Source organism: Coccinella septempunctata, chromosome 3 (genome assembly GCF_907165205.1).
Source record: "Coccinella septempunctata chromosome 3, icCocSept1.1, whole genome shotgun sequence".
Classification (NCBI taxonomy): Eukaryota; Metazoa; Arthropoda; class Insecta; order Coleoptera; family Coccinellidae; genus Coccinella; species Coccinella septempunctata.
In genome coordinates this window covers 39407209-39434731 of record NC_058191.1, presented here as the reverse complement: position 1 = coordinate 39434731, position 27523 = coordinate 39407209, and the positions used below count along the sequence as shown (strand labels likewise).

The following is a 27523-nucleotide window of genomic DNA, read 5'->3' as shown; positions in this document are numbered from 1 at the left end:
ACAATCAATAGGTTAAGACCGTGAAAATTTCTATTTTCTTCGGTCGATTTCTTCTATCTGCTCATTGAATCTGGTCAACTCGAGGAATTTCACCTTGGATCTAGTCTGGATCTCTTCGTTGACATTGAACTACAATCGGATCATCGGATAGAAACAGGAAAAGTTCTTGAAAAATGCAATGCCATCACTGTCCATATAATTGAAGAAGTTGCGTAACAAGGCTGCCTTCAAATCATCTCAAATCTATGGTTTCTATGCAGAATTGGGCCAGTGGCTTAATTTGCATGATTTGAATAAATATTGATATTCATTTTCATTGAATCTTGCATTTCAAGGGCTCAAGAATATTTTTGCGTTTTATCGAAATATGTATATTCATCGGTATCATTGTAATTAGATACATCACCCTGAAGTTGACTGAGGCTGCTCAAAAAAAAAAATGAAAGAGCACTTAAATGTTCTTACTTCTTACTCAACAGCAGTGCTTGATTCCTCAAACTGCTTCCTTCATAAATTAATTGTGGTACCTAATATATCTCATCCGAACTCCTCTAGAAAACAATTCAAATTTCTCACGAGCATTAGGCTCTCTTGTTGATTGCAAAGCGCACTAATTAAGTTGGAGGCTAGATGGTCCCATTCTATTCGAATATACACAAAAATACATGACGAACGATTAACTACGAAATACCACTTTCCTCGATGACAAACAATGCCAATAAAAAAACACCTTTGTGTGAAGATAGCCGGTGAAAGAAAGTGAAAGCTATGAAATAAGCCAGTCGGTGATGAAAAATAGCGATGATGATCATGATATATCTTATTGCGCATAAATTAGAATTCAATTCCACATGCACATTTGTCATTTCATTATTTTTCCTTCAGTTAAATGAGCACTTTGTATTCAGTTTATCTGAAATCGAATGTTTTGTTATTCTAACCTCTATATGTGTTAAGAATATAGATGTGGTAGATAAAACATTTGGATTTTTTGGCTCGGAATTTTGAAATAGATATTTTCCTAGGTTTAATGCTCCATAACTCTTGGTTTTTCTACATACATATACCTGTATAATTTAATAATTATTAGATACTGATGGTTAGGGAACAGCAGAAAATTTAACAGAAGAAATTATCATGCCATTTATAGCTCAACTGAATTTTTATGAATAGTCCAATAGTTATTTCCAAGAAGAATTATGGTCCGACATTTTTCTATGCCTCAATCGAAGAATTCCATTTTCAATTATCTCCTTATTTCCTATTTGGCCTAACTGAGGAATTGAATCATTGAAAAACATCGAGGGATAGTTCCCTCTCATCATTTTTATCAATTATCTAGAACCGTATGATGCATAAGGGACCAACTATGGCTATAATTTCATTTGTTTGCTACGTAATTCAGATTTATTACGTTGCAATCTGTTACTAGTTCATTTCGATGAAGAAATAATTGAATTGTCGATATCTGAAAGCATTCCCCAAAGAAGGAAACATATTCCATAATACATTATAAGTTTTCATTTATTTCTGCGGAACTGAATTTGCTGTTACCGGTACCTAACATAAGAAACAAATTGTTTCAGATCAATCTTATGTAATTATTCGCTGATTACATTCTAGACAATGAATGTGATAACTACAAGTGTAATCATCAAAATGGGATCATGTTAACTTTGTTTAGTCATACTCATCTGAAATGAACTGTTCACATCACATGTTCATATCAATCTTTATTATAATGGCTTCTTTGTACCTCCAACATTTCAATTCTAGCAGAACCCATGTCTTCATTGAGGCCGTGATAAAATACAGAGGTACTTCAACTTTCAAATGATTTAATTTTCACCCATTTATATTTCATCTTAGCCCTAATTACAAATCACTAGGTACGAGGTGAGATGTAAGCTTATTTGAATTCATATAGCAAATAAAATAAAACAAGGAATAGAGTTAAACATAATGAGAATCTTTTTCTTTTCGTTCTATTTTCATTTTTATTTTTCAAATGATATAAAATAAAAGATAAAATGAAACGAAATGAGCAAATTAATTGTATTGTAAAGTTGATATTGTAAACTCACTGCTGAATAGTGGACAGTGTGTTGAGAAATTGGATGCACACCAATATCATCTTCCAAATTTGTCACCACTCTGTACAAGATGTACAAGAAGGTTCAAGATGTGTGGGAAATTTTACTGAGATTCCCAATAAACAAAGTCAATCTGACATTATACGGAATGTAATATGCGAATAAGACGTTTGTTATTTAGGAAGAACCCAATGCCTTTTAAAATCCATTATAGTTATACAAGTACCCACGTTAACCATGTGTCGAAATTATCTTGGACACAAAACGCTCCGAAACAATTTTTTTCAGGTAGGCATCCGCAGAATTATGTAATCCGGAATTCTTTAATAATCCGCAATTTGTTTTTAGGGTATGATTTGTCGAAAAGAAAGTAGACCGCGCCGTAGACACATTGTACTTAAATCATATGGCGTATGCCTTACCTACATAGGAATAAATCGTCAATGATCATAATTATAATGACCTGTGTTACACGCTATGTTGAAAAAGATGATAATAACTCAATTTCGTTGTTAAAGTTAAACAGATACGGAATTTGATATCTATGTCAGATATGTTTGTAAATAGCCTGAATAATATATGTGGCATTAGGAACTCTTCTTCATAATCTGCTCGTTGCTTAATGTATTTTGAATTATTTGAAATTCAGTTACGAAAAAAATATTTATAAGTAGGTGTGGTTCACAAATTCAAAAGAAGTAACAACCATGAGATTACATATGTGTGATATCATAGAAGAATCGTCTTTGAGCTGTTGGAACAAATTTTAATAGTTGGTTCGTTGGTTGGATAGGAAGATAAATGTTTATAAACATACAGAAGAGAAAACATGTAGGTTGTATAAAATTCAAATGTGCTGTGACACTGCGAAAATGAGAAAAATTGAATACCTATCCTGAGCAGAGGAAAGAGAAGCCCTTCGAAGGAGTTATCACTTACCCCATCCTCTCTGTTCAAAATATAAGGGTTGGGGTTGTAACCCTTATAGAGTGGAATCTACTGTTAAAATATTTATACGGATAAAAGACTCACCATGTATAATTCGGTTCTGCCAACCTACAGAACCTCTGTTGCAGTATATAAGGAATAAATTCAAATGAAAATTATGTAAAAGCAAAGAATAACAAAACAAATTCAATAAACATTCCACAAACACCCAACACCTCATAATGAAACAGTCAAATATGTGGCAAACTGGCAAAGTTAATAAGATTTCTTTCAACAAATGTCTCCTCTGTCATCAGATTTTTACGTTCATCTGACTTTTTTTTGTAAAGAGTTATAGTATTTTGATGAGTAGCATTCTGTCTTACGAAACTTGCTTTATCAACCCTTTGGGATGAAAATTTCAATCAATAAAATTATTCTTTGTATTCTTTTTTAGGAAGTATCAATTTCGAAAATTTGAGAGTATTTGACAAAAAATACCTGATTAGGGTTCTTCTTTGTAATATTTTTCTAATGAGAAGTAAAAATGTGGTGAAAAAACTGCAACACCTCTCAAAAGGCTACAGATTTTTCGAAATTTCAATGTGTTTTCTATTTTTCTCATCAACCTATCCAAGGTTGAGGATCTGAATGCACGAATTAAGTTCGTTGATAGGCAAAATTCACTCAATGGTTCCGGAGTTAAAAGCATCATACCTAATTGTGAGAATTTTACGAAAAGCTTTAAAACGTTATTGAGGAACCAAGTGTAATTTTGGGCATTCAACTCAATGGGATCCGTATTTTTGGTGATATTCTTTTTCTCTGAGCCGAACAGAGTTAGGTGAGAACCTAGAGATAGATGAGAGCTCTAGTTATGAATTTCAACAACTCCTAGAAGTTTCTGAGTCCGATCAGTGCATTTTTCGTCAGGTACTGATCAAACTGTGGCAATGAACCACTCATCATCTTGACTATTCTATTTTCAGGGCTAATTATCTCTTCTTCAATTCGGCGACAGATTTGGGAATTTCACGGATTTCGGGTAAAACCGTTGGCCAATCACGGATGCATCCAGTCTCGGATATAAGATGTAATAAAAAATGAACTAGGAGATTCTACGGCAGTTCCTCGCCCGAAGAAAGTGAGAGTACCACCATTAATCCTTCCAGAAAACTTCAAGAACGAAAACGAACGTGTGTAAGCGGTTCTTCTTGGCGGTTGGCGGTCACAAACTTCGATACCATCATATCGGACGCATGTGGTGCTACTTTCACTTTCTGTTCCTTCCTACGGAATAACAGCAAACAGCCGGACTCTAGAATTTCCGAAAAAATATGCTGGTGCTAGATGTGAATCTGAATCGCGCAGGTTTTTCTCTATCCAGGATTGTGACTGGGAACTGTGTTGTTTCGGTTGCTTTTATTTTGTTTTTAGTTTTTTCGTCAGGTGAGTTTTACTTATTTGAATAAAGGAAACCTTTAAGGCGGACTCCTAGTTAAAAAAGTCATCGTGAATCTTATGAAAATGGGAAATTCCGAATTCCTCCTTGAAAGGAAAAAAAGGAACGATAATAAAAGAGTGAATTATTTAAATGTTTTCGTTTGAACATTTGATCAATATACGAGGTACAAATATTTCATGTGTAGAGTCTTGAGGTCAAAAGAAACACTTTTTTCCTTTACCATTTTTTCCGAATTGGCTCGGTTTAAAAGATACAGGCTGTTGAAAAAACATAAAAAATGTCATTTTTAGTTCTCTCACAAACGGCTTTATTGAATGAAATGAATTTCGGAATATAGTTTTTCTTTTATTTGATTAATCTTTTTCGAACACAAGATATCACACACGTCATCCAGTTTTCCCATTATAACCATTATCGTTTGATTTTCTACACTCGATCGCTATGCAATGCGAAACACGCAATTTGACCCAAGAGGAATGTGCCCAAGTGGTAGTTTTGCGAGAAGAAGAGTGGACATACACAAGAATTGCAGAAAGGTTTGGAGTTTCCCATACAAGTGTGTCCAGAATGTTGCAGCGATTCAGGGAGACAGGTATGAATGTCCGAAGACCAGGACAGGGTAGACCACGGGTAACAACTGCCATTCAAGAACGTTTCTTGAGAGTTTCTTCGTTGAGACAACGGTTTGCTCGCCTCCTTCAAATTCAGCTTGAGCAAACTCATGAGGTGCAAATTAGCACTCAGACAATAAGAAATCGCCTCAGAGAATATGATTTAAGGCCTCTTACCCCAGCCCATCGAAGGGCGCGTTTGGATTTTGCGAGAGATCATATCCATTGGGAAGAGGCCGATTAGGAAAGAGTTTTCCTCACAGATGAGTCTAGATTCTGCCTCTACCATTATGATCGACGTTCCCTTGTATACAGACGTCCACATGAAAGATATGTTCAGTGCAATTTCCTGAATACTACTGGTTTCGGCGGAGGATCGATTATGGTATGGGGTGGAATATCTTTGACTGCTCGCACAGACCTAGTGGTCGTTGATAATGGAGCTATGAAAGCTGATAAGTATATAAGGAACATTCTTGAAGAGCATGTAGTGCCATTTGCCCCATACATTGGTGAAAATTTCATTTTTATGGACGATAATGCCAGATCCCATCGTGCGCGCATCGTTCAGGAGTACCTTGAAGAGATTGAAGTCTCTCGAATGGATTGGCCAACAAGAAGTCCAGATCTCAATCCGATTGAGCAGGTTTGGGACAACCTCAATAGAAGGCTGAGAAGTTCAGAAAATCATCCAGCTACTCTTAATGACTTAGGAATCCAACTCGGAGAAATCTGGGAAGGATGAGATCAGAACATTTTAAGATCACTCATTTTGAGTATGAACCGTCGTTGCCGAGCTGTAATTAACGCAAGGGGTGGAAATACCAAGTATTAAATCACTCATCAGCTCTTCAGTATTTTGAAAATTGTTCATTTCTCTTCTTTCACATAAGATCCGGTGAAATCCTGAATTTGTCTTCCATTTAATGTGTCTTGTTTCGTTCAAAACCTTCCCGGGAGAACATAAAAAATAAGTTATGAAGTCAATGTAGAGTTAACTTTCATTAAAATTGAGATTTTCAGAATGTGCGTTAATTTTTTTGCGCAGTGTATATTCATTTATATCCTGCATATACACTATCTGTACTCGCAAATCCCAGATCCAGAATCTATTTCTTCTACAGGAAATAAAATCAGGAATTAAACAGATAAGAGTTCCTATTCCAACTCTAGAAAGTTTACGGTTTAATTGGTATTACTCATATTACATCTCTATCAACGCAAGCGGAGTATCGACTAAATGAGTTGAATAATATTATGATATGGATTATACAGAGAGTATGTGAATTAATGCGATATGACTACGAGAACTTTCTACGTCGCTCGTCGAATATCTTCTGAGTGTCATAACGTTCAATTGATGATTGATTGCCCCTAATGGAAAATATTAATTTATGCAAAATTTTCACGGAGATGAACAATCTCTTGATTGAAATAAAAAAAATTTAACGAATGATCTAACAGAGGCTGCCAAAAGGATATCTAAGCAATGGGTCGAGGAATGTTTTATTGATTGGCAATTGCAACACAATTTTTGCCATTCAAATCAAAGTATAATTCCTATTTGACAAAATCATGTGTCGAAATCTTCGAAATATTCTTTTCAAACTACAGAAAACGATCACAAGCAAGAAGGCACAATTTTTCATCAGTTTCCCACTTATTTGTCCTGCAGAACTAATTTTAGGTCATGACCCTCGTCTATTAAATGAATAACTTTAATTCTGGGCTCTCTTCGTGTAAACATCATCAAGTATTATTCGAACATGGTGAATAGATTTGAAAGAGCTATTTAAAGCTATCATGCATGTCGATTTCATTGAAAAATCGACGCATAGTTGGATGATAGTAAACAGTTGTACCAAGATCGAGTAGACCTTCAAATAATTATTCATGCAGGTGACCTATTGCTAAATTATTAACATGCAAGTATTTAAAAGGACGATATTTAAAATACGATTTTCGATCATGGTTCGGATTGAAATTGACAGGGATATTATTGAACAAATTAAGTAGAGGAGAATGACCTAGAAAAAACGCAAATTGGAGTTGATGAATTGAATATTTTTTCCAAGGCAATAAATAAATTCATTTCGATAATTTTTGATTTCGCATACATAATTTTATCTGATTGAAGTGGATAGTGAAAATTTTCGCTACTGTTATAAAAAGTGGAAGTTGAAAGATTTTTTTTCATCGTGATACGAAGCTAAGAGAAATCTATGTCAGACTTCTTGTCAATATCTTGATAAGTTGTTAGGATTCTTAGTTTGCTTGCATCTCGCTTCTTAAATAGGTATTGCTTTCTCAATTTTTTTGAATCAATAAGAAACAATAATGAAGTTTTGGAAGACTTCAAGGAAATCAAACTGTAGAGATGTTACATGAATATTATTCGCATATTTTCTGAAGAACATACCAGACTAGAAGACAGTTCCTATAGGTTTGATCATAGATAAGTATACAGGTTGTTTTCAAAGGTGAGGCTTTTTTTTGACAGAAGGTAGAAGTTATCAAAATGTGTCATTTCACCAAAAATTGTTTATATAAAGTAACCTAGATGTCTGAGCTACAACCCGTAGAAGTTGGACAAAATTTCATTGAATTTCAAGTAAGGGAGTGTGAAACAAAACATAAACATGTGGCTGGGCATGGGCAATGAATGGTTCAGTACCTCCGAGTCTGACTGATTAGTTACATCAGGTCACTTGAAAAAATTGTTGTACCTATCGTGCCATTTAGGTTAAGGAAAATTGAGACAATTTAGTGGAAGTGCTTATGTTGACAATGTGCTATTTTTGTTACCGTAGTTCATCCCAGTTTTTGGACGATTGTTGGATTGTTCGAACAAGAATAAGATGACCATTGTGAAAAAATTTGTGAATAATTTAGACGAATTTTGAGATTTTCACAATCGGTCCTTTGTATTTTTCATAAAATCGTTCATTACTAAATTGTAATGAGAAAAATTTGGCAATCCTAAGTTGGTTGAGTTTTAGTCATTATGAGATAGGTTTTTACCATTGCTTTGCGATAATTCTGATAACAAATGATCAAGGGTCGTATTAGGATCTATTTCAGTAATAATTTTTAATTTTTTCTCAACTTTGTCATCTTGAATATTTTGTATAGTTTATTTTGTTGAAACGCTTTATTTTAACCACTTCTACCTTCTGTTAAAAAAAGACTTACCTTTAAATACACCGTGTATATAGTATTTTACTGGAATTTCAAGCTACATCGAATGAACATTTCCAAAAATATTATTCAGCACTTACCAACATACTTGCATAAGAACACTACTTCCTTAGATTCTGAAGAAGTCTTGTGATATCGATTTCCACACTTTTCTCCATCAAACTAATTAGTTTAATCGAACTGTTCATCTGAAAGATCGATGAAATAAATCTGAAATCCAAGAAATAACTTTCTTCTCGGTATAAATTGAGGAAAAAAACGAGAAAAGTGAACCAGTATCAATTTTAACTTTCCCTCTCCAGTTTCGAGAGAAATCGATATTGCAAATAGGTACACTGCTCAAAAATTTATAGGAATCACTGACCTCCCATCAATTCATTATTCAGGAATATTCCCCTCAAAATGGTCATTTTGATCAGACACCAGAGCATGTTCAGTTGATATTCTCGTTATTTTTTCAGAAAAGGATAAAGAAATTCACAGAAAAAAACTCAAAGAGCTCGAAGCAGTAAAAAACGACCTAAAATACCATTTTTTTCTAAAAGATGTATAATAGATGTTTCATGTAACTTAACAAAAACCACTAATAAAGAGAAATTCATTCGTGATCCCTTTCAATTGTTGAGCAGTGTAGCACTCGTACATCCTCCTGATAAACAGGTAGAAGTCAATCGACTTGGTACATTTTCCTTTGTTCGAGACCGATGATAAAGTTGCAACTTTCTCGGAAGTTCATTCTTCTCCTATTATTTAATATCAATTTGTATCTCTTACCTGGATAACTTCATATCGTACATGACAACATATCCATCAAGGTTCATTAACTTTTACATAATTGAAAATTAGCAAAGTCGTAGAACGAAGGAATGCATTACCGACTTCCTTTTTGTTACTTTAGGCTGTGGTCTGTGGTCTGTTTCAAACTATGTTTCGATTTTTTGACAATGGGCGAAACAAGAGAGCATTTCTCTCTGATTAGAGCAGAAATTCCAAAGGAATTCGCCCGAACATCGAATTGAAATTTCAAACAGGATAAACAAGAATTTCGTTCTTCAATTGTATGTTTATTTTACGTGAATTATCGGAAATCTGTTTATTTTCACGAAAGGAAACCATCGAAACACTTTCTGTCTCTATGTAAATTAAGTTTTCAAGATATCTAATGGCACATGATCATGCAGTTTTTTCCAATAACTATTGTGTTCTCTTCATCGTTAATACTTACAATCATGACGTAATACGAAATCAAAAAATGGTTCTGCTTTATCCATCATAATCAATACTTGAGATTGATCTTCATTTCGAAACAAACAAAATAAAACTTTCACACTCATACATTCATCCACCAAATAAGTTCTTTATTTCGCAATCATATTTCTGTATTCTAGAATATCATAGAACATCAGATTAAAAATCACCTTTGAATTTGCTAACAGTGTCGGCATGTTATAAAAGCCTGAGAAATCATTATAAAGACATTTGATGGATGCATTTCTCTCCATAAGCTAAGTGCAAAAAGTAGAGAAGTGATTTCATCAGGATCTTCTTATAGGAAAGCTTCATAATTACATCAGTCAACTTCTCAGAGTTGAATATGAGATTCGATAATCAAACTATCCATTCACCATACTCTCTGAACTGAATTTTTTTTTTTGCGAGTAACATTATTCGGTGAAAAGAATGACATATTGACAGGTTTCGGGATTTTGATGTTCGAATATTCCTTTCATTCAATAAATCATAATTAGCCACCTTTCACAAATATATATATTGTAATGATCTAAAAGTTTGAAATCGGTTAATTTTTTACATATAGTAACATAGAATACTGTTGATTTCATATAGGTATGTATTTATGAATTTTGATCCAGTAATCAATTCAATACCATCGTAAGCGTAAATGAATTTCATCATCTTTTAGTTGAATTTGTAGTGATCAGAATCCACTTGATTTGAATCTGTTAATATACAAGCTTTGGGAACTTGAGATTATTAACGAAAAATTCATAAAAAAATATGTCATGAGCTATACGTATATGCATATTATGATATTTTGCCATATTATGATTATATACGTAGAACCATCTATGTGGTCCTTATAAAAACCATATAAACATATACATAACATATAAATTTTACCATAAATAATTGTCTTCTCCTCATAGAAGCTGTCAATTTTAATTTCAGATGTAGCTGCTCAGAGAACCACTCAAAAACCAGTGACGACTTCCAAAAAACCAGAAAGCGTCAAAGATTTATTCAATACTTCGTCCTGCATACCAAAGCCCTATGTTTGTCCGCATAAACAAATACAATTCTATTTATACACAAGGTAAGAGAATTCGAATTGAAAAAACTGATTTATGTATTGAAAGCACCAAGAAAAGTCCATAGTTGTCAATGTGTTTGTTATTGCTTGAAATGAAAAATGATGAGATGAAACTGCAATTTTTTTGAATCGTGTAATTAAAAATCTTGGCATTTTTATTTTCTCATAGTCTTACGAGTCAAACCTTGAATCTCACTATCCATTTTGACATTTTAGGAGAACCCAGACCAATCCAGAACTTCTGGATACAACGAAGCAAGAGTCCCTCTACAATTCATTTTTTAATCGAGCTCATCCAACAAAAATTGTAGTGCATGGTTTCGGAGGTGGTAGGAATCTTTCACCAAGTACAGACATGCGAGAAGCATACTTCCACAGGGGCAATTACAATATTATTATAGTTGATTATGGTACTCTTGTTAGGGAACCTTGTCTTAAGGTAGGTTCCGAACTTTTCCAAATTTCGAATGATCAAACTCGAGCTCCATCGACCTGCTGTTTCATATCAATCATTATTGGGTGTTTCCAATTTTTTCTTAGCTGAATGATGATTCATTTTGAGCATTAGTCCTTAGCTGAAGAAAAATAACAACAATTTCCTTTCAGCAAATGGAGTGGGCGCCCAGATTTTGCGCTAAGTGCATCGCCCAACTAGTCAGATATCTATCACAGCATCCTAGAGGTTTGAAAGCTGATGACCTGCACCTTATTGGTTACAGTGTTGGTGCGCATATTTTAGGATTAGTGGCTAACTACGTTGATCCAATTCTTGACGGAAAATTGGGAAGAATAACTGGTAGGCATATATAGCACTCCGCCAATAAAATGACAGTACAGTCTTACCAGGCCTAAATTAAAACGCAATGAAATGTTTATATTTTTGTACTCGGAATTTGCAGGACTGGATCCGACAATTGTTTTCTACATGGGCTCAAACCGATCCAGAGATCTGGATCATACAGATGCGCACTTTGTCGACATAATTCACACTGGTGCTGGTGTCCTCGGCCAGTGGGGACCCAATGGGCATGCAGACTTTTATGTCAACGGAGGATCTAGTCAACCTGGTTGTGCCAGCGATACGGTTTTCAGTAAGTACATAGAACTTGCCTGTTTGCTGGCCTCAGCTACGTCGCCGTAGTTGCCAATTCCCAAGGCTCAGGGAGGAGTGTTATTGATCCATTCTTGATTACTATGAACAGTAATATTCGAACCGTTTTTGAAAATTTTTTTAGATAAACTGAACAGTTCATCATAAATACGGAAGCTTTTCTCGATAAACTCAATGGGCATACATTTTCAATTCCAGAAACATTGGCTTGTGATCACACCAAAGTAACGCCCTATTTCATCGAGTCAATAGTCACCAAAAAGGGTTTTTATGCCTACCCTTGCCCATCCCTCTTCAGTTTCATGGTCGGTTGGTGTGAACCAAAGGAGAACGAGTACGTTTTGATGGGGGAACATGTTACGCACAAGTGAGGCAATCATTTTCACTAGCTGAAGGAACATTTCGACTAAAAGAACATGATTTTTTCAGAGCAAGAGGTGTCTACTACCTCACCACAAATCCCCATCCACCCTTCGCTCAAGGTCATCCTAATAAGAACAAGAATAGTAGGAGAAGCATCGTTGGCAGACTTTTTCAGCAGAGGAAGAGATGACATTGTAAATAGTTTTTTGTAGAATTGTAAATAAATTATTTTATTTAATGAATATTGTTGTTGGTATTCAATTTCCTCGAAATCAAAAACCACGAAGACATAATATGCTCATCGACACAATTGAAGGACAAACCATTTTTGGAACAAACCTAGGCCTGACCTGTCACTTCATGCGTGAACTGTGACACGCCAGCTGCATTCAAGGAGACTAGATCTGGAAAAAAGATTGCATATCTTCTGGTTCTACCTACTGAGAGAAAAAACTTACCTACCTTGGAAAAACAATGTGTAAAACTTCAAAAACCCACCAAATCAGACCAAACTGTCCACCAAAATTTTTCAAAGTTATCACCATTAGTTCGATATCCGCATAATGTTAGCCTACTTAAAAACGGGATGCAAACACGGTAGTAACAAAGATTATAGAGTAATCTTTCTCTATAATCTTCTCTCTCTCTATAATCTTTGGGTAGTAATAAAAGTACACCATCTTCAATGTTCTTGATGAGATGATTCATTTCTTTGGTTTCTGTGTCAATAACGACTCATCTTTGAAAACATTCGGTATATTTCAAGGAGAATAAAAGTGTTATGGACTTTATTCGTTGGTAGTATGGTAGTAGATTTTTGCTGACAAACAGCAACATTACCTCATGTTTTTAGTTTCATACGGTACTCGAAGACAATATTATATGCATTTATAAATCTACAATATCTAACAACTCATAAAATTATTGAGATATCTTTCTAGCCTCAATTTTTTTTTGAGCCTCGACAGTGGCAGTAAGTTGATTGCTGCTTCTGTTCCTTCGTGATTATGCATGAATGAGCAATTTCGGATTTTCTGGAACAAAAACCTATCTTAGAATTACACAAAATCCATATAATGTCTTTCATGAAAAAATTCCTGAGACCTTTGAATGGAATAATAAACTGAAATAATTATATCTCCACTGGATATTTTTATTTCAATGTGACTGAGTGTGTGATTTTCTTTCAATCATGGAACATACCGAAAACTTCTTCAGTTCCTTAGCGTTGTATATTTCAGAGGTCTTCCTTTCCTCCCACCAGCAAGGCATGCACAAAAAAGTCGTGTAGTCCCGATGCCAATAGTCGCCAACGCATATGTTTTTACATTTCGAGCATTCGTGTCTTGGGCGAGACACGCAAATCATCTCGATGATGTCTTCTTTGGTCGGCTTTCCGAAGTTATCTTGGGTAAGAGCTTTTCTGCATTGCCAGTCGCACATGTGATATGTTCCAGGCCTGAAAAGTATCGTGAGCTGATGCACTGATGAGTACAACAGATTTGACAGACGTCAAAACCTGCCCACTACTGCCTATCAATATTAACCTGTAATATTGGATAACTCTTTATGGGAGTTTTGAGTTATGATTCTCACACCCTCAGCAGCATCTCTAGTAAGGGCACTACCTTCTACCTACTGAACTCATTTGAACATCGTGAATAGAACGCAGAGAAAAGTTGAGTGGTATTATTTACTTTACCCCGGCGTGGATGACAGCCTGTAGGTCCTCCTATCGTCTTCCTTGCTATTATTGAAGGGATACTTGCATTCCTTGCCACTATCCCACTTTAACGTTACCTCGTATCTAGTTGGCGATGGTGTTCTTACGATCGTATCTCTGAACCTCGCTGATCTGGCTCCTGTTCGAAATTTTATTCTTTCTCCTGTTTCCAAGGTTAGCATCTGGAAATAATGTTGTTAGTCGATAATTCGACTAGAAATCAACAACAAAATTTGGCGAATCTAATCACAAACCACGCAGATTCATATTCTACTAGAGAGTTGCACACCCCTCCTAAAGAGTGATCATCCCTCCAAATAATTGAATAAGAGGCACTAAACAACGAAATTTAGCAGTGTAGTAGAGGTAGTAGATACTTTATTTTCACAAGGTTTTCTCCGTTTTCTCAATTTTCATTCAAAATAATATTAATCGCATATAGAAAAAATTCAGTTGATCTATCTCATTTTTTGATCAATAACTTACCGGAAGCGGAGCATTCCTAGCATTCGAGGTCGCCCTGTAGCTCTCGGTTTCGTAAGAAAACGGCGACAAACTGTTCTCTTCCATGGTGAATAGTTTTTGAAAACCAGTGAGGTGTTTACCGATTGGGCTAGTATTCCTTTCGAGAGCAGATCCGAAGCATACTCTAGCTGGGGCCGCTTTATAGACCACATACTCAAACTCTACAAATAGTTGTAATCCGATTAATTGAGCGTACAACAATACACTCGAGTCGAACTGAATCCTATAGTTTTCTTCGTTAAGTACCTCACGTCATTTACTGTACCAACAAAGTTTATGTAAATCCTATAACTATCTGAGCGGCTTGAAAAGTTGGGAAGTGTGGTTTGGCTCAATGTGTGCATCACAATGCTGATATAATAATAAATAGGAAATTTACTCTAAAATATGACCTACGTAGAACCTACGTTTTTTTCTCAATTATTGGGGAAGTTGCATGCGTTTGAAAACTACAAAAGGTATCACACAGTTGTGTGATACATGTTCATTTTAACATCGGGGGAATTTTTTTTACATTCGTTCAATATAAGTGAAAGAGCAGTTTACATATTTCGTTGTGTACTCTATTAGACAGTCCTGCGAACTGTGTCAAAGTTGAACATTATATCTTCAACTGAAAATCTAAACAGGATTTTTACAATTGCTGTATGTTGTATGAAAATTAACCTACCGATTTACTACTCAAACTCATTGAATATCTTTCCATCGATTTTTAGGTCTCTTCATGTGGAAAAACAGAAATCATCTCGGTCATTTTCTGCCTATAAAGTAACATTTCAGAAGGAAATTCGAATATTTACGATACAATCCCATGAAAAAAATTTTAGACGTGTAATAAAATTAACCGTCATGATTAAAAAACTGAAAGATGAAACATTCACAGCGTTCTGGAGGATTCAAGCTCGGGTTTTTAATATAAAATATGAATTCAAATGGATTACAGTGCGTTTTATAATGAATTTCAAAGCCCCTTTTTTAGTAGAGATCAAAGAAGCTTGGTTGAAGGAATTTATCACGAAACTATGTGTAAAATTACTGCTACCATTAACGTATTAGTTCTACATTCAATATTATGGCTAATAGCTTAATTTTTCACTAGTCGTAGATTAAATCCAACGCATTCGCCAATTAGCAACTCAAAAATCACTATAACTTGCGTTCTACAATAATTTTTTCAAATACCTTCACGGGGCCGATTTCCGAATGCCATTGTCTAACTTTTGTATGATCATTAGCACTGAACGTCTGAAGTTTCAGCGGTATTTCGCACAAAACCTCGTCGGCCGAAACGTATAGCTAATGTGTTTGTTAGTTGCAGTTTTGAGAACATTCCAATGGACGATATCCGGAATTCCTTTCGACTTTGCGTGTTCGAAAAATCGCGATAGAGAGTTCGTGACTATTCACGTTCAACGGATCACGGATGTATTGATAGATCGAAACGAAATTACTGGAAGAACGGAAACCATCCAACGGGTATTCGACAACCTGTGTACCATTAGCTTAGCTTCGGTTTTTTCAGGGAAAAATTTGAATCGATAACCAACAGGGACGGTTTCGGTGGTGGCCATGCTGCACCCTACCTTTGAGAACTCAGAGAAATATTTTCTAGGATATCGAAAAATGATTTCGTGTCGGAAATTGTTTCTCGAAAAATCCCGAAAAAGATGGGTTCAGTTAAAAGTTCATCAAGACCGAATAATAGCTGCACTAAGGTCGATGAATTTTCGAGAATTATTACTAGAAGAGCTGCTCTTTCAGCGTGTATGTACCAAATTCAGATCTAGGATGATTTTTCTGGGATATACTACTGAATACTGAAGATTCTACTACTGAATACTGCAGATATGAGTTTTGTGCTTCACTTTTTCCTCGCTCTGTAGTATCTGCATTCTAATTAATGATAATGATTTTATTCCCAGGAAGTTGGTAAGGTACAGAAATGATAAATAATATTAACGATGTTTCCATTCCTTCTGCTTTAGGACTACAACTTGAAATGTATTAAAGGTAATGAATATTACAAAAATTACCTCCCAATGGATTGTCATTCGAAGATTTCATCTTAACACAAAAACATCCACTCCGACACTGACGTTCAGCGAGTGTCAGAAATATTTATATTTATGGTTTTTTCATTATTTTTACTCCTTTTTGTTCATAGGAACCAAGTAGTTATCATTTTGTTAAGATGTCTGTGATTTTCGAGATAAAATTGGATCCAATTTTATTTATTGAGTAAAGGAATTTTGGACAAGTAAGTATACTCGCCGAGTTCCATTCAATTCGATGTGTTTTTTTTTAAATCAAATCACACACCCGAGTGTGTAATTTTTGAGTATCTGATTTTAATAATTATCAACTCTTTTTGGAAGTTTTATTGTCTGTCTGTTTGTCCGGGGTAACTTTCGGATTGGCACAATCGAGTTTTACGAGACTTTAACTGTTGGACTCGCCGAGGAAAGCTTCGAACTACAAAAAAAGGTAAAGTACAGAAGAGTAATTCGAGTTGAGTACTGTAAAGCACAGAATACACCCATTGACTTACTTTATGCTGTAAAGTAGACTAAAGTGTAAGTAAAGCAGACTATATTGTAGTAGACTAGAATGTAGTGAAGTAGACTAGAGTGTAGTATAGAAGACTAGAGTGTTGTAAAGTAGACTAGATGAGTGTAGTAAAGTAGACTAAAGTGAAGTAAAACAAACTAGAGTGTATAGTAAAGTAGACTATAGTGTAGTAAAGTAAACTAGAGAGTAGTAAAGTAGACTAGAGCGTAGTAGAGTAGACTAGAGTGCAGAAAAGAAGACTAGAATGCAGTAAAGTAGACTAGAGTGTAGTAAGTAGAGTGGCAGAGCAGAAGAGAATAGATGAGCAGATTGAAAGAGGGGAGATTAGAGCAGATACGTTGAGTAGAGCTACTATTCAAGTATAATCAATGTGTTCAAGTGTATTATTATAAATGACAAAAGACAACCTTGTTATAATTTATTTTTTATTGATCGCATAACAAATACATAGTCGGATCTACAAAACCTCTCGTGTTTTTCAGATCCTTTTCTGATTCAAAGAATCCAAATTTTCATGTGAAATCTTCAATTCCCACACAGTATTTCAAAATTTGCAACGTACAATTTGATAGTTCTCATTTCATCATCATCATCATCTTGTGTGAACCATTTTTGATAGCAAATCATAATACTGACTGATGCGCAGAATGCCTATCATTCGTTTCATGATGTTTACATCATTTTCAGAAGACACCGATGACAAAAATGAAATCTGTTCATTCGAAAACAGAATCTTCGAAATCTTCGTTCGGGCCAGAGTTTGGAGAGAAACAGGTTGACACAGACATATCTGTAATTGGGGAATTAACCTGCATTTCCCTCTTATCAAACTTCAATCCAGAATCTTCCACTTCCTCTTCCAAATTCTGCATTTCGAGTTTCGAAACAATCTTCAAGACTGCGATTTTAGCTTCTGCTCGTAGGTGTGGGGAGAATTTACTGACTGTCATAGCTATACTTTCAAAAAACATAGAGGTGGCTGGGTCTGGGGAGACCGTTGGCGAACCATCATTCAGGCTTTCGTTGTTTCTTCGCCTCTTTTTTCTTATATTCTGGACATCTTTATTTTGTTCGTGGCTAATCACTTGGTCCTCATTGGTATTTTGGTTCGGCTCAGAATTAACAGAGTTACTAGTTTCCAGGAACTCAGTATCGTTTTCCACTTTTATTAAACACAACGGATCTTCTTCAAGCAGAAGGTCTTCTTGTTCAACATTCTCAATACCATAGATTCCTGAATCACGCTGAGTCCTGCAGAATAAAATTATGGTAAATTGTGATTTTCGATAAAATAAAGACTTACTCCCTCAAGATGATTTCTTCCAGAAATGATAAATTTTTGAACCTTTGTTTGAAACTGTCGAAAGATGCAGATGTGAAGCCCTCGTCCTTAATAACTTCGCTACGTCTTTTTTTATAATAGTCACGAACATTCTTCCATCTTCCTTTACAGTCAGCTACTGAAATGAAAAACAAAAGGACATTGTAAATTTTTTGTTACCTAAGTATATTAAAATCATGCTTAATAATATTTTCAACGTGAACTAGAGAGATATGAGATTATTGGTAAAAGTTTAAAGAACCATCATTACCTGATCGTCCCAAAGTTCTAGCTATTTCGCTCCAAACAACTGCTTTCACACTTTTGTCTCTGTAAATTTTTAAATCTTTATCATAAATTTCTGGATGATCTTTTAACAACTTCAGCAAGTGATTATCTTCAACTGTTGAAAACTTTGAACACATTTTTTTCGAGGTTTAAAAACGGCTTTCTCGTCGGCCATTAATCACCTTATGACCGGTGGCCATTGGCCGAATGAACGCCGACAGCCCGACCGACACCAGCCGACCGTCGTGATTTTAAAATATTCTGTAAGAGAAGATCACTAGGGAACCTGTCGATTTTTGCTCTTACTTCCAAAGAGGCCGTTACTGACGGCAAATTATGGTGGATGCTACATCTGCATGACTAGAAAAATGGCAATAATGAATTATAAGACTGGCTTTAGATGGCACTGGGGCGAAATTCAGAATAATGTCTCCACATATTCGTGTATTTGTCGCAAATACAAATATTCTGCCCAAGTATTTCGTGTATGTCTCTCAAAACATGAAAGTTTGAACCATCAGGGTTGGTTTAATATTTTTTCGTGCTTTATTTGATAGGTCAGAAATAGGAAAAAAAGAATGCAGTAATAATAAACATGAATATCAAAAATTTAATATTTTCTTGAATAAATATCATTTACAAAACAAAACAAATCTATATTCACTTTACAGCCTTAGTAACAGCAAAACTTGAATGAACTCCTTGAAAATTTCTCAATATAAATTCCTTATTTCATTGCATATTAGTTTTTGTTCGCCTGTTTCTCCTGAAATTCATATTTGTCACTAAATAAACCCAACAATAAACCTAGTTCCTAATAACTCATTCAAATCGTACAGGGTGGTCCAACTAAACCTATATGCACATAATCTAAAAAATTCTCTATCCCTCCAATAAAAATCGACAAAGATTCGAAAAAATCTAGTATTTAGGGTGGCTTCATCGAAAAACTCACCTTGCCAGCATCCATTTCAGCGAATTTTTTAAACATGTTCTGATAGCACTTCCTCTCATCCTCGGCTCTCTTCACCATACCTTCCTTGCTCTGAGACAATAGATCCCTGGCTCTAGAATTGTTCGGATCGATTTTCAAGCAAATTTCGAAATGATGCTTGGCCTTTTCATGATCCGAAAGGTTGAGGAGGGCCAGAGCATATCGATAGTGAGCCTTATCGTTGTCCGGATCCAAACCCAAGGCTTTGAGGGCCGAATCTCGGGCCGATTCATATTTATTGGTTTTCAAATATGCTAAAGATAAGTTCAGATGGATGCTGAGTAACAATTTCGTGCAATGCTCGTCAGATTTTATCAGTTCACCATCTGGAAAGACAATATACCACGTTATTTCAATGATTTTTAATCAGGGGTGGAAATAATTCGTCCCAGATAGTTTAGATTCACAAATGGTTAGTTATTGGATTGTTTCTCAATGGAATTTTGTTTTGTTTTCGTGTTAATGATATACAACAGAACTTTAATTGTGTTCGCTGTTCAAAAACCAAACCAAACATGAGCCTACCTTTTCCTATCAAATTTTCTAGAACTTTCTCATACATTCCTATTGATTTGGCATATTTATTCTCCTTAATATACTGGTTTCCACTCCTTTTGAACATTTCAGAAAGCTCGATTTTATCATCTTCATCCATTGACCAAGGTACTAACAGTCTTTCAAAACGTCTCAATTTAATATCATATTCTACTGGCGTGTCAAGGGTATCAGGGTTATCGAGTTCTTCCAAATAAGAGACGTAGACACAATGCTTTGGTGAAATTAGGATTCTTGATTGTTCCCCTGATTTAAAGGTCCCCAACGCCCATTCAATTGCCTGAGGTATATTGTGATCCTTCCCATCGCCCATACGGAATATAAGTTCTCTATCCTCTAAAACCTTGGAGTTCCACTTAACACATATATGAACTGTAAATATTTCAGAAAATACTACATGTTAATATTTTTAGTATAATACAGGATGTCCCGAAAGACTGAACCTAATTTCGGGTCATCCTGCATATTTATTCCTTCAATTTATATTCAATGAATTAACTTATAAATATATTAATAAGAACACACAGTTCTGATTGCGATAAAGGTTCAAAATTACCTTCTACAAATTCTCCTTCTACTGGACTCAAATAGCCCATACCTACAGTTACAAGTCTCTTTTCAAAACTTCGATTTTTTTCCCTAGACACATCCTGGTATTCCCAGTCTAGAATTTCTACCTAAAATGTAAAATTGGAGTTTAATTTCAGGACCTATTTTATCGCTTTTCAGTTTTGCAAAATCATCGTACACGTTAAGTTTTCCCAAAACTAATTAATAATAATAAATAGGCCATCAAACGCGAGACACCCTGTAAATAAAGTAAAAAAAAAAGGAGACAAGCTGAAGCAAAGAAACTGTATCAGAGGAGGTTGATAAATTTGCACTAGATGTTTCATCGAGATAAATTTGAGATGTTCCAATAAGTAGAAAAAAACTTATTAAAAAGCCTAAAATATAATAGTATATGAATTGGCAATTGGCACATAAAAACTAAATTTAATATTAGGTACTTATTGCATTTACTACTCTTAATAGAAGTTCATTTTCCTTCAACGAAAAAAAATTTATCATAAACCACTGCCGTACTTAAAAAAAGTTAAATGACCCCGACGTGATTTGAACACGCAACCTTCTGATCTGGAGTCAGACGCGCTACCGTTGCGCCACGGAGTCTGTTGGTGTTTATAGCTTAACGGCGGCAAGTAACTAGCTTTATATGAAAAAACTGCTAATTCACAACAAAATATTGAAATAGGAATAAATTCTCCGATAGTATCGTTAGTTTTAGTACGAAAATAAAAAAAAGACTTCTTGAATATCACCTTTGTTTCATCAATTCTTTCTACAATCTTCATTTATGGAAAATGAAAATTATAATATGATCTCCCTGACTTGACTAGATTATTGTGAAATCCAATGGAAGATTATGTTTAGCAGTGTTACATTTAACAATTGAGCAACCAAATCAAAACAAAAATAACTTAACAACTAGATCCTTAACCATTTGACACGACAAATAATGAAGTAGATATTTAAAACTAGCAGAAAACAATCAATCATATCATTTGATGAATCTGCTACTCACATCATATTTCAGGGTAACATCAGGTTTTATTTTTGGTGGATTTCCCTCAGATCCGTAACCATATTCTGGATGAATTGTTAGTATAGCATGTTCCCCTTTCTTCATCGAACATATTCCAATATCCCATCCAGGTATGACTTCACCTGCATAATAATGAATTGAGGTATTGAATTGAATTATACTTCATGAACTTATTCTTGTTTACAGGGACAACCAACTGTAACAATCCACAATAGAATAGAAGGTTCTGAGCTCACCTACACCGACATTGAATTTGAACGTTCCAGATCTATCCCTACTAGAATCAAATATCGTTCCATCTAATAATGTTCCTGTATAATGCACTGTAACTATAGTTCCAATGGGCACCAGCTCTCCATGCCCAGGCTTGAGAATTTCTTTCAAAATTTTCCCTGCATCCTTAATGTAAACATCGGTTATTTCAGGCATGTTTCAGTATCGGATAATTAGTGGAATATAGTTCTAATTTTAGCGAAAGCAACAACATATGTATTTCAATTTTTTAAGGAGAAATTAATGTTGGAAAAATTATATTGTTTTTACAAATTCAAATCACATTGCAACCATAGATAAGATGGTTATTTTAGTTTTTTCAGTGATATAACCAAAAAATTTATTTTCAAACAAAAGCTTTTTTTTCCAATGTTATAATTTTCATTTTCTCGTCCGCGAAAAATGATTGGATTTTTTGCATTATATCCCGGTTTCGACAATTCCAGAGGATGTTTGCATTTTAGGTAATTAATATTCAAGTTGCCATTCATACTTTTTGATTGAATGATTTGTTTAGCTACATTTTTCGTCTGATAAATATCAAGCCTTTAATACTGATAAATGCTAGAAAATCACAACACAAACATCAGTATATTTTAACAAATTTATTTTCCTAATGATCATTAGGTACATCAATTTCTTAAAATAAGATTTTTAAATTTACATATCTTTGAACTCTCCAGTTTTATTGAGAAGCAAAATATCAGGATTCTCTTTTTCAAATTCACTGGGCTCCCTTTCCCTATCTTCTGCACCCCATTCACCAACTGAGGACATAACGTTGAAGATTTTCCTCATCTCACTCTTTTCCCTCTAAAAATTCAGAAATACCCAATTATTTTGAAGAACTTGAGTTATTCTACTTCTTCACTTCTACTTCTTTCAATGAAAATTTCTCTCAATTCACCTGTGAATCTTCTTCAGCAAATCTATCAAACATTTGACCATAAATTTTCCTCTCTTGCTTTATGTGTTCTTTAACCGCATTTGAAGAAAGTTTAATCTCAACAAGAGCAGCTTTGTTATTTGGATTTATTTCTAAACATTCCTGAAATGAATCGATAGCCGCGCGGTACTCTCCGAGGGCAAAAAAAACTTTTCCCGCCCTGAAATGGGCTTTTTCATCATCAGGTCGCAGTCTGAGAGCCACAAGCACAGAGTGTTTTGCTTCTTGGTAGTTTTCCATTTTTAGACAACATAGACTTAGGTTCATATGGGCACTAAAAAATGTAGATTCGCACTCAGGATCTCCTTCCCTAATATGCCTTCCGTCTTCTGCAATATTAACAATTTCAATTATAGACCCACTTCTGTTGTAATTCTAAGAAATACTTAAAATCCTCTCTGTCTATTGAATACTAAAAAAATCATACTGACCAAATAATTTCAACATCTGTATCACCCTTCGGTATATTGAAGAAGCTAACTGCAATTTCCCCTGTTGGAAGTAAATATTGCCTCTTTCTTTCAATTGACTAGCTTCTTTGACTTTCTCATCATCACTCATCAACCATATATCTTTAACTCTTGTGAAAGACAATAATGTCACTTCATATTCTACATCAGCATTTGGTGGAATTCCAAATTTCTCAAATCCTACTTCTTTAAATGCATAATGAGATTTGAGTAAAAGCCTTGATTTTTCCCCTTTCTTGAATTTTGCTAAGGCAATATCAATGCCTTGAACTATGTCATATTCCAATCCCTCTCCGACACAGAAAGAAATGTTTTCTCTTTGATCAAATACCTTATCCTGGAATTTTCCGATTATATGGACTGAAAATGAAAATTTACAAAAATATATTCTTCAAAAATACAGGTGTTCACCATGGTGTCATCAAATTTGGAACAAATGAATTAATATCTCGAGAACTTCAAGGTTTGGCTGAGCAGCATGCTGCAAATTTTGAGTATGAACCAAATATCACATAATATATCCTTACTTTCAGCTTTAGCTCCTTCATTAGGTGTTTCAGTTCCTTCTCCGGGCATTAATATAATCCTGCGAATACCCCCATCTTTTTTGGGACTTAAATCTTCATACTCCCAATTGATAAGTTCTATCTGTTAAGAAAATGCTTATTGTTATGAATAAATAAATAATTTCACTCAAAATCTTCCCTTTATTCCATATGTACTTATAAATTATTGAAGATTCTTAATGCTTTGTCATGAAAGCATCCAGATTCAATGTAGCATTGAACTTACATGGAATTCTAATGTTGAAGTTTCCGATATAGAAGGGAAAATGTTTGCATACTGTGGTGCGCAGATTAATGTAGCTTTCTCGCCCTTTCTCATACTTGAGATTCCAATCTCACATCCTCGTACTATTTTACCTTCAAGCAGTACAAGGACAATGTTTAAAAGGTTTAAATAGAACCGAAGGTGCAATATGAATCTCTCAAAACCATGTAGCAAAAAGTCTATATCAACGTTGTATACCTTTTCCTAATTTGAACTTGGTGATTTCCCCATCCGTATCAGAGGAGCCTGTTGAAACATTTTTGATGCTTACTTCGACTTCGCACCCTATTGGAGGTTTTTCATCCCCTACACCTTCTTTTATGATTTTCTTCAAAATTCCTCCATTGTGTTCGGGGCTTATATCTATGAAATCTGGAGGCATTTTGTGAAAGTGTTTCTCTTTTTATTTATTTGAATTCTTCGTGTTTACTGTTTGTTTACCACCGGTCCTGTCACGTTTTGAGGTTAGGTATGAAATTAATGATTCGCCATCTATTGAACTTAGCGCGAACTGAAATATGTAATATTTTTCTGAGAATGAATTATCATCCCAGGCTTCTCTGGTATTAAATATTCCAAAGATTATAACTCTATAATCTTTTCAATATTTTTTCGAAAATGCTGGAGAAAAGGTTATATAAAGACTAGTCCTCATGATTTTGCTTACTTTTATAGGGTAAGTAATCTTACACAGATGGCGCTGAATAGGTCAAATTGATTATACAGAAATAAGGATTTTCAAATTAAAACGAAACATTTCAGTGAAGGATTTATCTTTATTTATAGAAAGATTACTATTGGAATTTTGAACGTAATTTACATATACTTCCTTTACGAATTTCCAGAATTGATGAAAATATCTGACTGAGTTTCCACTTCATAGTACTCAGTTCTGCAAGCGTATATTACAGTTATAAGCGGAAGCGATAAGCATGGTATTTGTACTCGCTTCGGCGGTACATATACTAAAATTGGAACGATACAGAGAAGATTAGCATGGCCCCTGCGCAAGGATGACACGCAAAATCGTGAAGCGTTCCACATTTTTTGGATTTTTAAATTTAATACAATCTAATCCAACAACTTCGATTAACTACTGAAGAATATCCTCAATTCTTAATTTCAAGTCTCCAGTCTTTTCTATATCAAAAACAAACAAAATTCTTCACACCAATTTTATGTAATTTTAATTATTACAAAACATATTCTAATTTTCTTTACAGGTTATTCGTTTGAAATGACTTTTGTATAAACAGCAGCTACAAAACAAGTTCAATACTGGAATATTTATTGTATGAGATTCAACGGCAAAAATGTGGTATTTCAGTTCTTTGCCTTTTTTTAGCTTGCATTTCCTCGAAAAATTCTTTAACATCTTCCTCTCTGATAACCCTTTTGTTTTCAGCAAAACCTCGGAAGAATTCTGCCATACTTTCCTTCAGCTCGTTATAACCGGCAATTGTCTCGATGAGCTGAACACGATCCATCGATCCCAGCAGCTTTTTATCTTCATCTTCAATGATCCCTTGAGCTTTAGCTTTGCCCTTTTCCTCATAAACTGGTAATGGATCTTCTGCATCTAATAAATATAAAACATTCTCGTCTCCATACATTTCCAAGCAATTGTCACAGGTACAAAGGGCGTTTCTCCAAGAGGTATCTATCCAGAAAAGTGTACCAGCCTCACATTTTTTCTCTGGTTTTTTGCATTCTCTAGTGTTAGAAGCCGCCTCTGGTTGCTCTAATTCACCCTCAGAAGGAGCAACAGGAGTATCATTCTTTTGAGATGTTACCTCTATATTTTCTTTAATTTCATCCACAGAAGCCTCTCGAACCTCAGTAATAGAGAGACCAGCATAATGGGACAGGAATTCATGATCTCCAACACAAGAGAAACAAATCATTTCTGAAAATATTTAGAAATTTTATAGCCCACTAGGCCACATTCACGAAGGGGAACAATAGACATACCCACAAATGGTGTTGAAGGTACCGGAGCATTCAAGTGCCTAGAATGGTACCAATCTTCACATATGACACATTGTATCATTTCATCGGAAACTGGATCTTCAGGGTCAGGATATGGCCTACTACAAACACAATAAGTCCCTTGGAAGTTCTGGTTATACAGATTCTCTTCATTAACAGGCTCCTTATCTGGACATAGATTACATTGAATTGTACCAAACTTTGAGTTTCCACAATCACAACGAAAATTCCTCTTAGTGTACAATTCAATTAAATCATGTCCATCGTGACAATGGTAACTACAGGCAAGACAAACACCAGCTCTCTTTGATGGATCTGTTTTTGCTTCAGGAATACATGTCAGACAGGAATAAAGTGCCTGACGCTTACTGTAGCCCTAAAAATTTTACTGATAACCATGCTTCATCAAGAAACACCTCACTTACTTCAATATAAGAACAATTTTTATCATTCATAGCCCCAAGCACTGCAGCAGTATCTTCGATCATTTGATTTTCATATTGGAGAACTTCTCCCAGAGTAACAACATTGTCGGGATCCTCGAAGTTGGGATCTTCTTCAGTAGGGTGATTTTCAGCCATATTTTAGATAGTTTTAAAACGTATTCTAAAATTTTTCCCACAATTTACATTTACCGGAATGTACAAAAAATTATAACTGTCAGAACAGTGTCTTTGAAAATGGCGGGGTTAGTTTGTGTTTGTAACTACTACAGAATTAAACTAAAATATCTAAAATCAAGGCACAACTCCGCTCACATACTTCCATTCATGATAATATAAATAATAATTATAAATAATCACTATTTTGCTGATATTTTTGAAGATTTAATTATTTTCTCAAGTGAGCATGAAAAAAAGTGTATAAGACGATTTTTTCATTTCGCTACTTAAACTAGCTCGTTGAGTACAAAGCAACTTTAAATGAATGAAAACGACATTCAAAAGGAAGGAATTAATCAATGTATCAGTTTGGTAAACGAATAAATCAAAAGCACTTTCCATGTGTTTCAAAATTACCGCCAATTTAGATGCATTCAAATTCTCTGGCTCTGTAATCGGAATGAAATGTTTGAAATGTCGTGACATTCGACATTGACACATCTGACATTTCCGATTAAGTGACTGTAGCAAAAATAAAGTGATAATAAAATTGTAAGCGCGATATTTCCACATTCATAAAAACTCTCATACTTTGATGTTCGATTGGTTGGTGTTAATAACTTCTATAAGACGATGATTTGAATCAGAAAGGTGAGGACTCAGAATGAAGTCTTAATGGTGTCCCCTTATTGCTGGTTTCGACATTCTTAAATGTGCTATCCATACTTGATACGG

At 34.8% G+C, this 27523-nt stretch overlaps 7 protein-coding genes and 2 non-coding genes across 13 annotated transcripts in view; 3 read left to right on the top strand and 6 right to left on the bottom strand.

The window, feature by feature from the left end:
* Positions 1-4231: 4231 nt before the first annotated feature.
* LOC123309539 (phospholipase A1 member A) lies at positions 4232-12339 on the top strand. The gene is made up of 7 exons (XM_044892702.1): positions 4232-4469; positions 10482-10626; positions 10840-11062; positions 11230-11419; positions 11523-11714; positions 11933-12101; positions 12164-12339. Exons 1-7 carry the CDS (start codon positions 4358-4360, stop codon positions 12285-12287), a joined length of 1155 nt encoding a protein of 384 aa, XP_044748637.1. The 5' UTR covers positions 4232-4357; the 3' UTR covers positions 12288-12339.
* Positions 12340-12970: 631 nt separating this feature from the next.
* Positions 12971-16464, bottom strand: LOC123309747. 2 transcript variants are annotated; one of them, XM_044892988.1, is made up of 5 exons: positions 16379-16464; positions 14307-14506; positions 13800-14002; positions 13301-13556; positions 12971-13131 (listed from the first exon to the last, which is right to left on the bottom strand). In XM_044892988.1, exons 1-5 carry the CDS (start codon positions 16407-16409, stop codon positions 13003-13005), a joined length of 819 nt encoding a protein of 272 aa, XP_044748923.1. In that variant the 5' UTR covers positions 16410-16464; the 3' UTR covers positions 12971-13002. The 2 variants fall into 2 exon arrangements, with proteins under 2 accessions (XP_044748923.1, XP_044748924.1); XM_044892989.1 differs by lacking the exon at positions 16379-16464 and adding an exon at positions 15528-15663.
* An 857-nt stretch (positions 16465-17321) lies between these two features.
* On the bottom strand, positions 17322-18779 carry LOC123309598. The gene is made up of 3 exons (XM_044892786.1): positions 18506-18779; positions 18217-18373; positions 17322-18164 (listed from the first exon to the last, which is right to left on the bottom strand). The coding sequence occupies exons 1-3, from the start codon at positions 18657-18659 to the stop codon at positions 17630-17632; spliced, it is 846 nt and encodes a 281-aa protein (XP_044748721.1). The 5' UTR covers positions 18660-18779; the 3' UTR covers positions 17322-17629.
* A 327-nt stretch (positions 18780-19106) lies between these two features.
* LOC123309889 (peptidyl-prolyl cis-trans isomerase FKBP4-like) lies at positions 19107-22260 on the bottom strand. Its single transcript, XM_044893187.1, has 6 exons — positions 21914-22260; positions 21657-21799; positions 20628-20748; positions 20042-20443; positions 19478-19842; positions 19107-19288 (listed from the first exon to the last, which is right to left on the bottom strand). Exons 1-6 carry the CDS (start codon positions 22104-22106, stop codon positions 19265-19267), a joined length of 1248 nt encoding a protein of 415 aa, XP_044749122.1. The 5' UTR covers positions 22107-22260; the 3' UTR covers positions 19107-19264.
* On the bottom strand, positions 21173-21244 carry Trnaw-cca. Its single transcript has one exon. It is a non-coding gene; the product is annotated as a tRNA-Trp (tRNA).
* A 280-nt stretch (positions 22261-22540) lies between the features above and the next one.
* LOC123309888 (peptidyl-prolyl cis-trans isomerase FKBP4-like) lies at positions 22541-24648 on the bottom strand. The gene is made up of 6 exons (XM_044893186.1): positions 24396-24648; positions 24159-24289; positions 23894-24014; positions 23328-23726; positions 22858-23225; positions 22541-22763 (listed from the first exon to the last, which is right to left on the bottom strand). Exons 1-6 carry the CDS (start codon positions 24577-24579, stop codon positions 22611-22613), a joined length of 1356 nt encoding a protein of 451 aa, XP_044749121.1. The 5' UTR covers positions 24580-24648; the 3' UTR covers positions 22541-22610.
* A 490-nt stretch (positions 24649-25138) lies between these two features.
* LOC123310615 lies at positions 25139-25245 on the top strand. The gene has a single exon (XR_006537387.1). It is a non-coding gene; the product is annotated as a U6 spliceosomal RNA (small nuclear RNA).
* Positions 25246-25358: 113 nt separating this feature from the next.
* On the bottom strand, positions 25359-26895 carry LOC123309997 (putative E3 ubiquitin-protein ligase UBR7). Its single transcript, XM_044893342.1, has 3 exons — positions 26612-26895; positions 26169-26562; positions 25359-26103 (listed from the first exon to the last, which is right to left on the bottom strand). Exons 1-3 carry the CDS (start codon positions 26765-26767, stop codon positions 25499-25501), a joined length of 1155 nt encoding a protein of 384 aa, XP_044749277.1. The 5' UTR covers positions 26768-26895; the 3' UTR covers positions 25359-25498.
* A 382-nt stretch (positions 26896-27277) lies between these two features.
* Positions 27278-27523, top strand: part of LOC123309996 (E3 ubiquitin-protein ligase Ufd4) — a 30824-nt gene continuing 30578 nt past the window's right edge. For 2 of the 4 annotated variants that reach the window (XM_044893338.1, XM_044893337.1), the window contains exon 1: positions 27278-27439. The gene's annotated coding sequence lies outside the window, so the exon portion shown is untranslated. The remainder of the gene's footprint in view (positions 27440-27523) is intronic. The other 2 variants (XM_044893341.1, XM_044893340.1) reach the window with 1 other exon arrangement.